The sequence below is a fragment of the Sardina pilchardus genome, chromosome 11 (assembly GCF_963854185.1).
Source record: "Sardina pilchardus chromosome 11, fSarPil1.1, whole genome shotgun sequence".
Taxonomy (NCBI): Eukaryota; Metazoa; Chordata; class Actinopteri; order Clupeiformes; family Clupeidae; genus Sardina; species Sardina pilchardus.
The window spans coordinates 20,933,592-20,951,091 of record NC_085004.1 but is presented as its reverse complement, the minus strand read 5'-3'; the positions used below and the strand labels follow the sequence as shown (position 1 = coordinate 20,951,091).

General features: G+C 45.0%; 1 protein-coding gene across 1 annotated transcript in view; it reads right to left on the bottom strand.

Moving 5' to 3' along the window:
* Positions 1–3,805, bottom strand: part of cdh15 (cadherin 15, type 1, M-cadherin (myotubule)) — a 15,311-nt gene extending 11,506 nt beyond the window's left edge. Inside the window, exon 1 of the mRNA XM_062549500.1 lies at positions 3,692–3,805. Within this exon, the coding sequence (XP_062405484.1) occupies positions 3,692–3,745 (54 nt within the window). The 5' untranslated portion in view covers positions 3,746–3,805. The remainder of the gene's footprint in view (positions 1–3,691) is intronic.
* Between the last annotated feature and the right edge of the window lie 13,695 nt (positions 3,806–17,500).

Below are 17,500 nucleotides of genomic sequence, written 5' to 3'. Positions count from 1 at the left end.
AACCAGCTCTGTCACCATTTCTCGGGAGGCCGATATAGTCAGCAGTGCATTACTCTCTCTGTCTGTGTGTCTGTCTCCTCTTTCTCCCAACATTCTAGTTTGCCAGGCTCTTCCTATTTTGGGGGCCGCGCTGCCAGAGCTTCACGGGAGCAGATGTCTGTGCTTTAATGACTGCCCACTGGGCCTAATGGAGAGATGAGTGCTAGGAGTCCCAGTGTTTCACCCAGGAGAAAATAGCAACCATCCTCTTGGTGTGGCACTTTATTGAGTGCCATGGGAAGATGCTATAATCCTATATATACCCGCTATTCACCACACCCATACACTCAACACTCAACGCCCTGCTCTGATTTCAACTGATAAATCTGTAAGATCCACTTTAATATTCACTGTCTGTCACCGGAAAAATATGTTTCCCACACCACCAATTATCATTTAATCTGACATGTGCGTCTGTTATTCTATTCTTATGCAATTTCATTCAACACAAAAATTAGAGTACTGTTAAAGGTGGATCTCTCCTTATTCTCTTCTCAGTACTGTCAAGTTAAATAAATAAATCACTCTAAAAAGTTTCTATATATGTATACTATTCATCAAACAATAAAGATCCCCTCATTTAGATTTCAAAGATAAAAGCTATTTTAGGAGCATAAATGGCTGTTTATTGTATTGAACAGCGTAAGGGAAGTTGGGTGTTGGGTAAATAACAATAAACGCATAAATATGTAAATAAATTAATGAATCAATGTGTAAATAATTTAAACAAGGAATTCTGATAAGAATGAGTCAGTTACTTTCTTTCATATGCTATACCATTTTGAATTACCTCAAATGATAAGTGACTTAGATTCTCCAAATTAAATCAACTCAGGTAACAAGTTAATAAAACCCTCAAGTGATATAATTCAATGTAGGCCTAAACAGAAGATATATCAGTGCCATCAAACTCAATAAATAATTAAATGTTACATGTTTTTGGGCAAAAACAATCAGCAATTCAGCCAGCGCATTGAAATTAGCAGTCAGGCTATCATTAAAATATTAAAGCACTTAGCATTGCAGGATGAACATGACTGAACTAACATTATCACTTAAAGGTTAACTCCAGTACAAGAACAACTCGTGGTTTATTTTTTTGATGATAATGAGTGTAAACTCATAAGGGACCAAAACAACGTTAATTGGTACGGTTTTGAGTAAGACTGGAACACTCATTTGCGACTAAATAGTAAATAGCAGCCTTTGGGGGCATCTCCTCTACTCAGCAGATCTGCATATTTTGACAGAACAAGCCTGTCTAAATAAGAATATGTTTGAAAATCTGTTTTGGTAGTACTTCTGCAGTCACAGGTATTAAATCACAGTGGTTTAATTGTTGTGGCAGATTGATTGTGACCAGTGAATTAATCTCACGCCAGTGAGCTGAGCATTGGAAACAAGGCTTGTCTTTTTTTAATCAGGGTAAATAAATAAAAAGAGGAGGAAGTGCCATAGAGACCCTCTGTCTTGTGTGACTAAGCCAGTATCCAACAGCTGGCCTGACCTGACTGATTGTTTCCAGTGAGTGTGAGCTCAGCAGTGGGCGTTTTATGGGCAGATTTGTCCTCGATTTCACGGTCTGCATGCCGCTGGACTCCCCTTTTCCGCTGCTGGGATAAGGCAGCGGGACAAATGGCATCGGGCTTCGCATCTGCGAACAGCTGCTCCCACAGTAACCGCTCACTCTGGGGGCCGACTGAACAGAACTCCCCTGTTTGCAAGACGCTGTTGTGTTTTTTCCCCCCTTCTAAGTCGGAGGATATTCCCATGGAAGAGCGGATCTTCTCTTGGGGGTTGAGGATTTGAGGGAAATCCCAAGATGCTTTGCACTGCACTGCACCGCTCTCCTCTGAGAATGTGTCGTGCAACACCTCTGGCATTTTGAAGGGGAGAATTTTAGCGGCCCCTGAGGTGCCTTGCACGGCTGGAATATTTTCGTTGATATCCATAACAAGGGCCGTAAAGATGCCCGAAAGATCAAAGGAACCTGCTCAATGCATGGGCTGCTCTGCCTCAGTGTTTGCGATGGAGGGTGAGAGGATGAAATGAAATTAAGTGAGATGACACCTAAATCTGTTGAGTCATTGGGATTAGGTGCTGACAGTGTGTGTGGCATTGGGGGAGACACACATGTCAGGAGTGTGTAGGCCCCAGGAATGCCCGATGTATTTTGGTCAGATGACACGACGGCCTGCGCATTCCACCATTACATGTCACTCTCAACTCAGCAAAACGACACCACTGTGAGGACAAGCTGAAACTATCTCAAAAACTCTGATTCATTGGTCACAAGTTCTGGTAACTCCTACACAAAGATTCCCATGACTAACATAAGGCCCCTATGACTACTTTAACTAACCATGAATCAACTAACAACATTTACCTCTTGTTAACTGCATGTATAATACTATATGTATGATATAATATCAACGTAGCAATACTGAAGTTATGAAATGATTTAATACATTGAATGATGTTAGTTTAGAATAAGTAACAAGTTAATTTCAGCTGTTAGTATTGTGAATACTGAAAGCAATGCTTTGTTCATGGCTATCAATGCAGTATAATTAGTCAGTTTGAGGTCACTGTATGATCTTTGGTATAAAGCATTTAACATTCTGTATTTTCCTCGGAATTTTGGATTTGGTAAACCATTCAAAATTGTGTATTTTACCTTTCCAAAAAAAAATCTCTGTTGAATCTCTTTGTCCACATTTCTATTAATAAGTAATGCCTTGGTAATGTCTGGTAATGTCTTGGTAAAGTTAAGTAAACTTTTCACAGGTAAACGTCCCAGTCATTTGCCCTCAAGGCTGGCCCTGCTATGTTTTCACTCAGAAGCAGGCCCACATCTTGAACACAGCTAAGGACCTCTGTCAACCCAGGACCTTGGTCTTTCCTTTGCCGTTTCATCTGAACATCTGCACTCTGTTTCCAGCATAAACACTATGGGGAACTGACAGAGATTTACTTCCATATTTGTGTATTTCACAGTGAGTTTTCATATGTCACCTGAGGGTCTTTCATTAAGGCTGGTGACAGCCATGCTAGTTCTCGTAGCTTGCAGGGTTGTAACATGACCCCCCCCCCCCCCAAACATCTGCAGACTTTCATGTTAATAAAAGGCTTTTAGGATGTCATTGTACAATTTATCCCTGTTTGACTCGATTCATTTGTATCGCCCACTGTTATGAGGCTTTAGTGAGTATGACTGATAGGCTCGCTGAGTTAACCGGGCTCTGTATATCTTAAATAATTAGCCGATATTAAACAAGAAATGAGAGTGACTTTGGGCAAACGACTTCCACAGATGGAGAGCCTCAGGTCAGACTGTAACCAAGCCTTCACCTTTGCACTGGGAGATGAAAGCTTAGAGAAACCTCACGCCCCACTCAGAGGGCTGACAGCAGACAGGCTCCACACTTGTGAGACTTGAATTCCCAAATGTCAAAGCAGAGGTCTGAAAACAAGCTGAGGTAACGGTCTACGTTCAGTTTGAGGTTTAGCAGAGGAGGTAAAGAACAAAACTTTAAAATCAAACACCTCTCAGGCATCACAACCGCTCCATTAAAAAAAAAAAAACTGCGAAAAGTTCCTACTGAGAGGGGTCTCAGCTGTAGCTTGCGAATCAACAGAGACTTGTGCTTACCTGACACAGAGTGAAAAGGAATAAGAACTGTCCCGTCAGTCGCCTGAGCTCCATCGTCTGCTCTGACCGGTGCGCGTGTGTGTGTCTCTCGGGGGTCCCAGCGGTGTGCCACCGGTAGCGGTGTGGTGGGGAGGACTGCTGCAGGAGAGAGGAGCCGTCCAAAAGGGGGGAGAAGAACTTCCACAGAGCCTCCTGACGGGACGGTGAACCAAAGCCAAATGTCTCAAATCCCGACCCCTTCCGTCTCCCTCTCCCCTTGCTCTCTCAGGGTATGTGTGTGTGTGTGTGTGTGTGTGTGTGTGTGTGTGTGTGTGTGTGTGTGTGTGTGTGTGTGTGTGTGTGTGTGTGTGTGTGTGTGCCGGGGCAATTGAGTGACAGCACATGTGCAGCAGGGTTTGCATGGGAGGGTTGAAATCCAAACCCCCTTAACGTCTCCTCTACCCCCCCCCCCCACCACCACCCCACCCTACCACCCTATCACCCACCCACTCTGAGTCTGAGCGCAACCCAGTTCTCGGTTAGGCGGAGTCCATGGTGTGAGCTTTACTGGTCACTTTAAGAAAATCGGTGAGAACAAGAGAGACAAAAGGAGTGATGATGGGCTAATGAGCGAGGGAGCAGAAAGTGGGAGAGAGAGAGAGAGGGGGAATGAGAGAGAGAGAGAGAATGAGAGAGGGAGAGCAGCTGGCAACAGTGCTGAGAAAGCCCCATGTGAAGGTCGGCTCTGGGTAGCAGCAGTGCCGTCCTGTCTGTCAGAGAGAGTCACTGCCCCTGGCCATTACCCACCACCGTCTGCCACCAATGCCACCAACAGCCCCTTACCTACACCTAGACCTCCCCTCGTCTCACTACCACACACACACACACACACACACACACACACACACACACACACACACACACACACACACACACACACACACACACACACACACACACACACACACACACACACACACACACACACACACACACACACACACACACACACACACACACACACACACACACACACACACACACACACACCTGAGAGAGGATTTAGTTCATTTTTATCACTGGTTTAGAACAGGGTCTGGTTCTGATGTTTATGAACACTTCTAAAAGGGCTGCCACAGCTATGGTTATTGTAGGGGGTAACAGTTAAGAAATCAAAGCGCATTTCCTTTTGAGAGAGTGATTGAAAAAATCTGTTCAACAGCTGAAGTCTATTTTAGAACAAACGTATCACATCCTTCAACTAAGAGGCATGCTTAACGAGATTGCGAATTTGAATTGGCAAATGGACGGGAGAAAAAAAAGGATTTTTTATTTTTTTTTGCCATGACCAGAAATGACATACAAAGCAATTTTCCCCTCACAGTTTGTGACAAATCAAGTTTGTCCCTCGCAGGCAGCGTCACTTTAATCACTCTCTCTCTCCATCACTCACTCTCTCTCTCCATCACTCTCTCTCTCTCTCTCTCTCTCCCATCATCCACCCGCGCTGTTTGTGTGTCGGTGGCGGTGGCGGCGGCGGCAAACACGTCAGTCCGCTCTCTCTGCTGCCCGTTGGGCTCATCTGGCTGCGCTTCAAACAGAAGGCTGTCATCCAGATGTGCAGCGCACTGTGGTCCGTCTCCCTGTCACTACAGATGGAGAGCTACTGCTCACAGTAGGCCCCGCGCAGCGAGCGCTCAGCCATTCGCCTGCTAATGTAAACCAGTTGGGCTAAAAGCCCGAGAGATTTCACTCGCGTTCTGTTTTCTCTGTCACACATACAACTGTCCATATGAGCACTTTTTAAAAGCAGCATGGCTTGTGTGGAATTTATGGGCTTTGTAAAGACTTTAATCCAACAAATGATATAACAATTTTGTTTCCAGAGGACAAACATCCAGTGTCTCCCTCAAGCTTCTCCCATCATAAGCGCTCAGTAAATTCTCTGAGTTGAAGGGGTTCATGTGTACCATATTTGCAAGTATCTTGTTGATATGGTCAGTTATCTAGATAGGTACAGTAAGTAAAATAATAATGATAAAAATACAGATTAAAGAGACCCTATACAACATTTTCATAGTCATAAAATCGTTGTTTTGCTTGACTGGCCAGTTTTATCGAAAACAGTAATATTTCCTCCAGCCCCCAGTGTCCCTATCCGCTATTGCAGCCTTGCAGTTTGTCCAGGAAACGATCGCTCCTTGTTTACATCTGGAAGTCTGAGACGCGTAAGGAACAAGAAGAACCACGCTTGCAATTTATATATATATATTTATAGCCTATATATGTATAAATATACACGCTAAAGCTGTAGGGGAAGCTCTGCAGAGAAATATGCAAGCATAAAACGAGCGAAAACGAAAAGCGAAACCGAAACCGGAGATGAAATCGCCAATCTTGCATAGTTTCTCTTTAAGGTTAACTGAAGTACTTCTTGTGGTCCTCCTGACATCTTGGGATATATGCTTTGCGTGTGTACTCTTCAGCACAACACTAGAACACTAAAGTGATTGCACATGCCTAATGCGTGCACATTTCATATTCTCATGTGTGTTGCAGCTCTCTCTTTCTTTCTTTCTTTCTCTCTCTCTCTCTCTCTCCACGGTTACTTAACATACCCAACACGGCTGTTCAGCTGGGGAACACGGGGATGGAGAGGGGAGGTATCTAGACACCTCTGGAGCACGACCTCTGACCCCAGATTGTTTTTCCTTCTCTTTGTTTTTCACCTCTCTCTCTCTCTCTTTTTCTGTTGAGTGATGGCTGATGGCCGGCACTGGGGCAGCGTGGGGGGTTCAGGAGGCTCTCACCCTACACGACTTACCCCTGCCTCCTCGACCTTCACCACGGGGTCAGAGGTCAAACAGGGGAGCTGGTGAACAAACAGCCGCACACCAGGTTCCCCGGGTATAAAGTTGTCCAAACACAGTGACACTGGACAGGCCGGGATAGAGAGGTTCAAAGAGGACACGTCCACTATGACTCTAGAAAAACTTGACCTCGTGCCATAATCCTGCTGGAATTTTGTAAAGGAGCAGAGCAGAGAAGCACTGATGTGTGGGAGCATATGTCTGAGTGTGAATGAGTGAGTGAATGAGTGAGAGAATGAGTGAGTCTGTTGTATGTGACTAAGTGAGTGAGTGGGTGAGTACAAGACTGTTGTGAGTGAGTGAGTGAGAATAAGACTGTTGTGAGTGAGTGAGTGCGTGAGTGAGTGAGTGAGTGAATGAGTGAGAAAGTACAAGACTGTTGTGAGTGAGTGCGTGAGAATAAGACTGTTGTGAGTGAGTGAGTGAGTGAGTGAGTGAGTGAGTGAGTATAAGACTGTTGTGAGTGAGTGAGTGAGTGAGTGAGTGAGTGAGTAAGTGAGTGAGTGAGTGAGTGAGTATAAGACTGTTGTGAGTGAGTGAGTGAGTGAGTGAGTGAGTGAGTAAGTGAGTGAGTGAGTGGGTGGGTGAGTGAGTGGATGCGTGAGTGAGTGAAAATAAGACTGTTGTGAGTGAGTGAGTGAGTGAGAATAAGACTGTTGTGAGTGAGTGAGTGAGTGGGTGAGTGAGTGAGTGAGTGAGTGAGTGAGTGAGTGAGTGAGTGAGTGAGTGAGTGAGTGAGTGAGTGAGTGAGTGTGTGAGTGAGTAGGTGAGTGAGTGAGTGAGTGGATGAGTGTGTGAGTGAGTAAGTGAGTGAGTGAGTGAGTGAGAATAAGACTGTTGTGAGTGAGTGAGTGAGTGAGTGAGTGAGTGAGTGAGTGAGTGAGTGAGAATAAGACTGTTGTAAGTGAGTGAGTGAGTGGGTGAGTGAGTGAGTGAGTGAGTGAGTGAGTGAGTGAGTGAGTGAGTGAGTGAGTGAGTGAGTGAGTGATAATAAGACTGTTGTGAGTGAGTGAGAGAATGAGACCATTGTTTGCGAGTTCATGAGTTAGTGAGTGAGTGAATGAAGGAGTGAGAGTAGGCCGGTAAAAGCTGCTGTCTGTGAGTGGACGTATGATACTGCTGTGCAGAGTAGCCTTTAAAAACAAGGGGCAGTTCAGTCAGTCCAACATTGCTGGGCCACGCAGGGTATCCTGCTAATGCTAACTGTGCAGCAGTTGCCAAGTACGTGTGTGTGTGCACAGGCAGGGGTAAATGTGGTATTGCAAATGTTGTCCAGTGCTCATAAACCAATCATTGTACTACATGGCCTTGCGCTACAGGCATGTGTTTGAGAGCAGCCCCTGTATCCAATGGAATCTGAATATTTACATGAGTGAATGCGGCTCCTCTGAGTGAGTCAGTGAGTGATTGAGAGACAGAGACAGAGGGAGAGGCACTGAGAGGAGAGCATGTGTGTACTGTACATACGAGAGTTGTTGTGAGCGAGAGGGTACATTTGGCGTACAGTACAGACAAACAGGGAGAGCAGGAACTAGAGACAGAGAGAGAGGGGAAAGAGAGAAAGAAAGAAAGAAAGAGGAAGGAAAAGAAAGAAAGAAAGAAAGAAAGAAAAGGAGGAGAGAGAGTCTAAGGAATGGGCAGCACCTGTCTCTGTCACGTTACCACAGCAGCTGGCTGGCGGGGCGAGGAGCTCTGCATGCTTGTTGCTCCCACCTCCAGTCCTCATTCCTGCACACACACAAGCACACACACACACACACACACACACACACACACGCACACACACACACACACACACACGCACGCACGCACGCACACACACACACACACACACACACGCACACACACACACACACACACACGCACGCACGCACGCACACACACACACACACACACACACACACACAGCTCACATTTCCCCAACAATCTCAAGACTCTCTGCTGCCCACTGCCGACTTTCCTTTCCTGATTCACACACAGCGTGTACAACTTGCTCAATGTACATTGTGTGTTGAAATGAGAAACAAACAAATCTCTGGACAATTAGGAACCTCTGCTGCATTTGTTTATAGTGAGTCAATGGAATGTGCTGTAGTTGTGAATAGATGTTTCAACACTGTTACAGTTTTTCTTGATTGCTTTGACCTAGTTAAAGAAACTGGGAAGCACTCAGTTTTCATCATCACTGTCTCAGCAGGGCAGAAATCTGTATCAAATCTCATTGGATTGATACATTTCCCCACCCTTTTGCAGAACAGTTAACACAGATGTCATTCCAGCAGTCCAACCTCCATTGTTTTAGATATGGTAAAACCAAACAGAAGCCATCTGTTCCTAACTGATGAACCACTTGGTTTTTGTCATCAATGTCTCAGCAGAGCAGAAGACACCTTTTCCAAATATGTTAACCCTTTCTCATTGGATTGACACATTTTCCCCACCCTTTTGCAGAGCAGTTACATAACACGGATGTCATTCAAGCAGTCCAAACTCCATTGTTTTAGCTATGGTAACCAAACAGAAATCATTAGTTCCTAACTATTAGAAACTACCCACATCAGTATGAAATCATACACCTGTTTGCCACTCCTTCGCACAAATAAAAAGTGCAGCATCTGTGTTATACTTTTCAGCAACAAATTATATTTTATTTCTTACACTCTGATAGATTTTAGGCTGGTTAACATATATTTGGAGTATATTTACACAAATAACATTTTACTGGTATGAAAGCTACATGCAGTAATGGGCTTCTGAAGTTCACCTACAAAAAGCAACCAAAGCTGGCATCTCCATATAAGGATATCCGGGTGTTAATTGAAGCTACCAATGGCAAGTTGCATTGTAAGTTAGCTCTGGGGTAGCAAAGATCAAAGTGTGCCATCTTCACCTACTGAAGATCACAGTAAACACTCAAAAGCAGAGGACAACACTGTGTAGCGCAAAACGTCTGCATTTCCAATTTCTTCGTCCCCAGGAGAGTTTAATAGGTGCGATAATTCAAACTCTCCATTTTATTTTCCCATAGAAAAAATGATACCGGATCTTCTTATTTGGTCTATAGTAGATAGGTCATTTGCTAAAACAATTGGGCCTAGTTTTTGGTCAAAGTTTTCTCAATGGATTCCTGGTCAGAACCCCTATTGGAACAGATTAAGACATGGGGCATGTTAAATTTTGGCCGCCATATCCCAAAATGGCAGTTTTTCCATCAATTTTGGCTGTACCGTAGGGTTATTAACATTGAAAACAATATAATATTATTAAAAGTATGTAGTCCTGCTACTATGACAAGCAATGGTGCACTGATTCGCACTAAGTGCTGTGTTTTGTATTTTGTTGTCTACTGTGTAATGTCTGATTGGAAGAGCTCATACACTTGTTTGCAAGTTGTTGTTTGAAGGCAAAGGCTTTTGTTGCGTATTTTAAATGTTTTGGCACGGTTAGGGCCTTTTGCAAACAAAATGTGTCATTTTGATCATGAGTGCCATTGTTTGCCACTGTCTGTGTGTGTATTAACTGTTTTGAAAAATGTGGAGTTTGAGTCGACTGCTACATCAAAGCAATCAAGAAAAACTGTAATCCAACAGAATTCATGCTATGATAACTGTTTAGGAAAAAAAGTGTGAAAATGCCTGAAAACAATGAAAAAAATATTAACAGCTTTGTAAGATGACTTTATGCCGTGCTAAGAAGGTGAAGATGGAGATCAAGTGGATCCTAGTTTCATTGCATGTAAATGCATCTTAGTAATCAAGAAAAACTGTCAAATAACCACCTGCTAGACATCTGTAAATTTAAATGCAGCTTACCTAGTCATTTTTTATTGACGCAGACCTACATTAAGCACTTGGACTAGTCAGCTTTTGTACTGCCTCTTCACAAAATAACCAATGCAGTACTTTTATCAATAACCATATGTGCCTTTGGCCTCTGTGATTCATGCTTGCAATACAGGAGCGACTGCTGACTGTGAAGGATTGCTGATTGAAGAATTGCACAGAGAAGTTTTTTCACACACAGATATTAGAGATTCATAATTATGCAAGCTATATCTGATAGCTGTGAATATATTTTTTCCATTTTGTCAACTCAGTTAGAGTAATCCAAGAGGCTGGAGTCTGTCTATGAGAGCTATGCTAAAATGTTTTGAAAAAAGGTTGTAAACAATGTGTGAAAATTGGCAAGAGAGATGACTTCTGCTGTGTTGAGAAGGGATGGATCCCTGTTTCATGTTAGCAATTGAGAAAAAGTAATAGCTGTAGTGTTAGTGTATAAAGCTGTTACAAATGCCAAACAACTTCTGAAACACCTCTTGACACATTGGAATGTGTTTATGCTTTGTTAAAAATCTTGGCGCTCCTCACGTAAATATTTTCAGTATATTCCTTTCTCCATCAAATTAACATTTTAGCGAGTGCATTAGTTGGAGTGGAAAAAAGCAAATATATCAGTCACACAATCAGGCATCTATGCCAGTAGTGATGTAACAGTTTGTACTGATTTGTGTGTGTGTTGTGTGTGTGTGTGTGTGTGTGTGTGTGTGTGTGTGTGTGTGTGTGTGTGTGTGTGTGTGTGTGTGTGTGTGTGTGTGTGTGTGTGTGTGTGTGTGTGTGTGTGTGTTAGGTGTGTATGTGTGTGTGTGTATGTGTGTGTGTGTGTGTGTGTGTGTGTGTGTTATAGTCTATTCCAATGACCTATTCCCCAGCTTGTGGCAGGTGCCCATGCTGCCGTTGGAAGACACAGAGCGTCTGTTCCCTTCCTCGGACTAATCCTCCCTGTCCTGTCCCAGGGAATACGAATGTCCTCCTCCAACAGGGACGCCCCAGAGAGGTGTTAATACAAATCACACCGCGTGGTGGTACGCCCAATCACAAAGGTACCACGAGAGAGAGAGCCCACGCTGCGAAAGGTTATTTTTGAAGTGAAGATAAAAACGACAGAGGATCCCATCTTCCTTAATAGAGTTATCATCTGAATGGTTGTTGCATCTCTTATCACTGTAAGAGAGCATTGTCGTGCATAGTTTGCAAGGTCTACTTGACTTCTCTGCAAAGCAAATGGATCTGTATAAATCTGCTATCCCTGACACAATATTTACTTTCGTTGATGTTTGATGCACTTTATTTTCCATCTACTGTAGCTGCATTAATTGTCTAGATACATGTATATGAAGCACAATAAGAAAGTATGTGAACTAGATCCCTGTAGCTGCATTCAAAGAACGTTAAGGTCAAAAAGAAATGTACTGACATGATTACTGAAAAATTCTATGAAAACTCCTCCCTGAAAACCATTTTAATTTTCTTTTATTTCTTTTTTTGTATTACTTTTCTCAGAGAAGTTCCTCCTTGGATCATGTCTTCAGACACATACAAGACAAGAAACAAATCTAGCATTACACCATTTTCTTTTCCTTTTATTCTTTTACATACATAAGATCTATTGAATTCCTGTTGGCCGAGTGAATAGGGAAAAAAGACAAGTGTAGTCACTACATTTGCCAGCAGGGGGAAGTAGAATACTGTCTATAAAAAGGTAGACGCCTGTTTTTGAAACTCATCATATCACAATTAATAGCTTGCTTATATTGTATTCCCTTAATTGCATTTCTTGACATTATTTTATTTTGCTTTTGTACAGCAACAATGTTCCTACATTTCAGCAGCATCTTCCTCCATATTAATTCATGGCCTTGAAAATAATGTGTGGAATTCTGAGGGCCAAAACTTTCGATGATGAATGGCTTGTTAAAAGCTCTCACAAAGAAGATATAAATCACGTTAATAAACACTAACTATGTAATAAACCAAATATAAGCACATACTTACAACACTTACCATATATCTAAATGATTCATACACTAATATTACACAATGTTCACAATGTTACTGTCCACCAGTTTATTCATTAAGTCAATGTCAAATAAATAAATTGATTGGTTATTGTTTAGGGGAGTAAACTGTATTTTTTATGAATGCAATACAAAGGCTCATCTGTTCAAATAAACCATTCCTACAGTATACGTACACAATAGTTATATTTTTGTTTAGATGTACATGCAGAGGGGTATTATTTTTGCTATGACCAGAGATAAGCAGTTTTAATGGCATTCAGTTTGACATGTCTACTTATAAATAGGCCTATATAATGTTCCATAAATACAGTGGCCCACAAGAATACACACAGAGGTGTTCTCCAGCTGATATTTAAAGGCACACAAGATTTGGCCAGGGGTCTTCAAGTGTCCTCTGCTTATTACACTGAAAACACACACACACACACACACCTACTGTACACACACACTAATCCATGCACACATGTACACACAAACACAAACACCAAGACTGGCCTTCCACAGGACAGACACATACACACACACACACACACACACACACACACACACACACACACATACAAAAGGAGAGTCCCTCAGCACCAAGTGCCAAACAAACAGCACAAAAGAACCCACAGAGAGAATGGCTTGTCTGCACCCGGCGGTTTAACCCCCTCCAAAGAGTTAAGCCAATGTTCCAACACAAGCCCTGCTCCTCTCTCCCTCTGCCCTTAATGAGCTCCCAGAGCCCCAGCCCCAGCCCTAGCTCAGCATCAGCCCAGCAGCAGAGGAGCAGACCACACACACACACACACACACACACACACACACACACACACACACACACACACTGACCTGCACACACAAACGCACACACACACATGCACACGCACATGCACGCGCACACACAAACGCACACACACACACACACACACATACACACAGACACTCACACACACACACTCGCGCACACACACACACACACACACACACACACACACACACACAGACACACACAGAAACAATCACACACACACACACACACAGATACACACACACACACACACACACACACACACACACACACACACACACACACACACAAACAGCTGCAGACAGAACCTCTCCATCTGGCCAAGATGACTCTGACTCGGACAGGATTAAGATGTAAGACCAAAGCAGAACACTGAAATGTGTTTCCCCTAGTGAAGCCATTGTAGAGGAGAAAACGGAATAAGGGGTGAAAGTGAGAGGGTGAAAAGTTTGAAAGTGGAAGACTGTGAGTGTGGCTGAGAAAAGAAGGTGAGGCTGGAATTGAAGGGAGGTAGAGAGATAAAGGGTAAGTGTCTGTGCGTGTGTGTGTGCGTGTGTGTGTGTGTGTGTGTCTGTGTGTGTGTTATTGTGTGTGTGTGTGTGTGTGTGTGTGTGTGTTATTGTCTGTGTGTGTGTGTGTTGGAGGTGTCTATGCGGGGGTTATTTGCCAATTAGTGTGGGCACGTATGACACACACAGAACGTTTCAGTTGACTGCTGGTTTGAAAGGTGGGGCCTGGATAATGGGACTTTGTCTGTGAGTGCAATCGATGACACAGAGTCCCCGGGCAGGCGTGCGGGCGGAGGAGAGATGCGGGTGGAGGAGCGGATGAGCGGGTGGAGGAGAGGGCGGACGTCTCCCTCACTGCACCGCACCGACGCACCATCACCATCAGCATCAGCATCAGCACCGCCTGACAGCCACGGAAATGTCAGCCGGGTGCCTCCGAGCAAGCGGGCACCCACACACGCACGCACGCACGCACGCACGCACGCACGCACGCACGCACGCACGCACGCACGCACGCACGCACGCACGCACGCACGCACGCACGCACGCACGCACGCACGCACGCACGCACGCACGCACGCACGCACGCACGCACGCACACACACACACACACACACACACACACACACACACACACACACACACACACACACACACACACACACACACACACACACACACACACACACACACACACATACACACACACACACACACACAAGCAAGCGTACACACACAAGCAAGCACACTCACACAAACACCATACACGCACAAGCAAGCACACACAAATACAGATGCATACACACTCAAACACACAAACAGACACATATACACAGGCACATACACATAAGTATGCACACAGACATAAAAGCACACACACACACACAGACACACACACACACACACACAGACACACACACACAGTGTCTCCCTGCCAAAGATTTACACAGACAAACAAAGCAGCAGAGCTGAGCGCAGAGCTGTGCCCTACATGGCATGGCTTCTGCTCCACTGACGGCCCAGCCATTTCAGAGAACAGGGAGCCTGAGGTTTGGAGTGAGCAAAAAACATGTTGGTATACCAGTGTGTGTGTGTGTGTGTGTGCATGTTTCACTCCACAGCAGACAAGCAGTACAGTAAATAGGAAGGGTCAGTGTGCAGCCCGTGCCGGTCTTTTGTGTTGTTGTTCTTGTTGTTCTTGTTGACAGTTGCGGACAAGGAGCTTGAGCCTAATTTCCTCCATCACCTGTCAGTGTTGTGGATGTCAGAGAGCCCAACCCCCCCCACCCCCACCCTTCTCCAGCCTCCTCCGCAAGACCTCCACCTACCCACGTCCACCTTTGCCCTGTGTTCATCTCTTCATCACTCCTCTCCACCCTCTTCTGTGGGTCTCGCTCCACGTCTCAGGCTTCATTCATCCCCCCATCTCCCTCATCCACATCACTCCTCTCCTCTCTTGTCCTTTGTGTCCTCTCCTCCTTCCCCCCTTTTTCCTGTCTTGTTAAGTCTTCTGTCCTTCCACATACCCTCTCCTCTTCTTCTTGGCTGTCTTTTTTTCTTATCACCCCCCCCCCCCCCATATTCTGCACCTCTCATCTTGTACCCTCTCTCATCTTATCTCCTCTCCTCCAGTCTACCCTCCTCCTGTCTCCTTGACTATTCTCTTCTCCCCTCACTTTTCTAACTCTCTCCTCCTCTCTTCACTCCTGCTTCTCCTCCCCCACTCATCCATCCCCCTTTCTCTCTCTCTCTCTCTCTCTCTCTCTCTCTCATCTTCTCCCACTCCCTCCTCTCCTCTCATCTCCTCACCATCTCTTCTCCCCCTCATCCACCACCCCCCCTCTCACTGCTGCACCAGGCGTGGGCTGGGGTCTGTGTGTGTGTGTGTGTGTGTGTGTGTGTGTGTGTGTGTGTGTGTGTGTGTGTGTGTGTGTGTGTGTGTGTGTGTGTGTGTGCATGCCTGCGTGTGTGTGTGTGTGTGTGTGTGTATGTGCTTGCCTGTGTGAACACTGGCCTGGGCTGTGTGTGTGTGTGTGTGTGTGTGTTGGCGCGGGCTGCGCTGCAGTGTCAGGGCTTGTCAGCCCACATCTGCTGGTGAGCAGCCGGAGGAGGCGCGGGGACGCGGGCAGCCTCCGTCTTTTTCCTGTCGCTGCCGCACTCGTCTGCTGTGTGGCTCGCCTGCTCTTTAACCCTCCCCTCTGCACCCTCTCTTCCCCCTCAACCCCTCTCTCTCTCGCTCTCTCTTTCTGTCTCTCTCTTCTTCTCTGTCTGCCTCATTCGTTCTTTTCCTGTCTGTCTCTCTTTTTCTCATTCTTTCTTTTCCTGTCTGTCTCTTTCTCTCACTCTATTTTGTTTTTCTTTAACCCTCCCCTCTGCACCCTCTCTTCCCCCTCAACCTCTCTCTCTCTTTCTGTCTCTCTCTTCTTCTCTGTCTGTCTCTCTCTTCTTCTCTGTCTGTCTCTCTCTTTCTCTCTGAGGCCATCCAGTTGGCTTGAGATTTATCACAGTTCGCATTTTCACACATCGATCTCTTTGTCTCTTTACTCTCTTTCTCTTTCTCTCTTATTTTGCTCTTGATCCGTCTCCCTCTGTCTCAATAACACATTCCCTCTCTCACCCCCCATCTGAATTCAGCGCACACTTATTCTTTTTATCTTTCTCCATTTTCTCTTTACAGCTTTCTGTCCACTGAAACCATCACAGAAAAACTTCACACATTGTGTCATGATATATCAGAATCTCTAAAGCTTTTACAAAACCAAACACACACACACAGATACACACACACACACACACACACACACACACACAGCTATTGTTAATCCAACAAGGGTCACATGTGAAACCAGGGCAAGGAGACCGTCACCATATGAGACAGGTCCACTGATGTGGGCACACCACACACACACACACACACACATGCCCTGAGCCACGCTTGCAGGACAGCTGCCCTGGCCATGGGCAAAGGGCACGTCTCCGATTGCGGGCATCAGTGACCTGTCATGTGTAAACACAAAGACACGCAGGCATGGGGGGTTTCTTGTGCATCAGCCTGGCCACTGAAGGTCACTCGTTTACTGGGCTGTTAAGCCAGAGTGTGAAACGAGGGAGAGGAGGCTGCCTGTCACATGGACCAATTAGCAGGAACGTCAAGATTAACTGTGTGTGTGTGTGTGTGTGTGTGTGTTTGTGTGTGTGTTTGTGTGTGTGTTTGGGTTTGAAGAGATGATTCTCTCTCTCCTTCTCTCTCTCTGTCTCTCTTCCATACACACAAGCACACAAATACACACACACACACCCATAAAAAAACTCACACAAGTAGGCCGATTCATCTATTGGCATTACTATAGGCAAGTATCTAAGAGAGAATTTTTCTTGGACAACAACAAGCACCAACCTATAAAAATAACTGGCAGCTGATATCTGAGAATATGCACAGAAGATGCAAGTGTGTGTGTGTGCTGCGAAAGGCTTCACCAAAGCCAATAAAAACAAGTCTAACCAAAACAAATAGCGCTGAGCACACTAGCCTGAAGGGACCCCAGCGACGACCTTGACAAACTGGCCAGCCTCAGCCCAAGGCACTTTCTCTCTGAATGTGCTCCAGGAACCCTGAGGGGAATAAAGGCACCCGGAGTGTGTGTGTATACGTGTGCGTGTGCGTGTGTGTGTCTGTGTATTTTGTCTTTGTGCGCATTTGCATGTTTGTGTGAGATTGCTCCTCTGTTTGAAAGCAGGTCCACATTTTCCAACACAGAGAAACACGCATGTTATAAATGTAACATGACTTCATTCTCATAT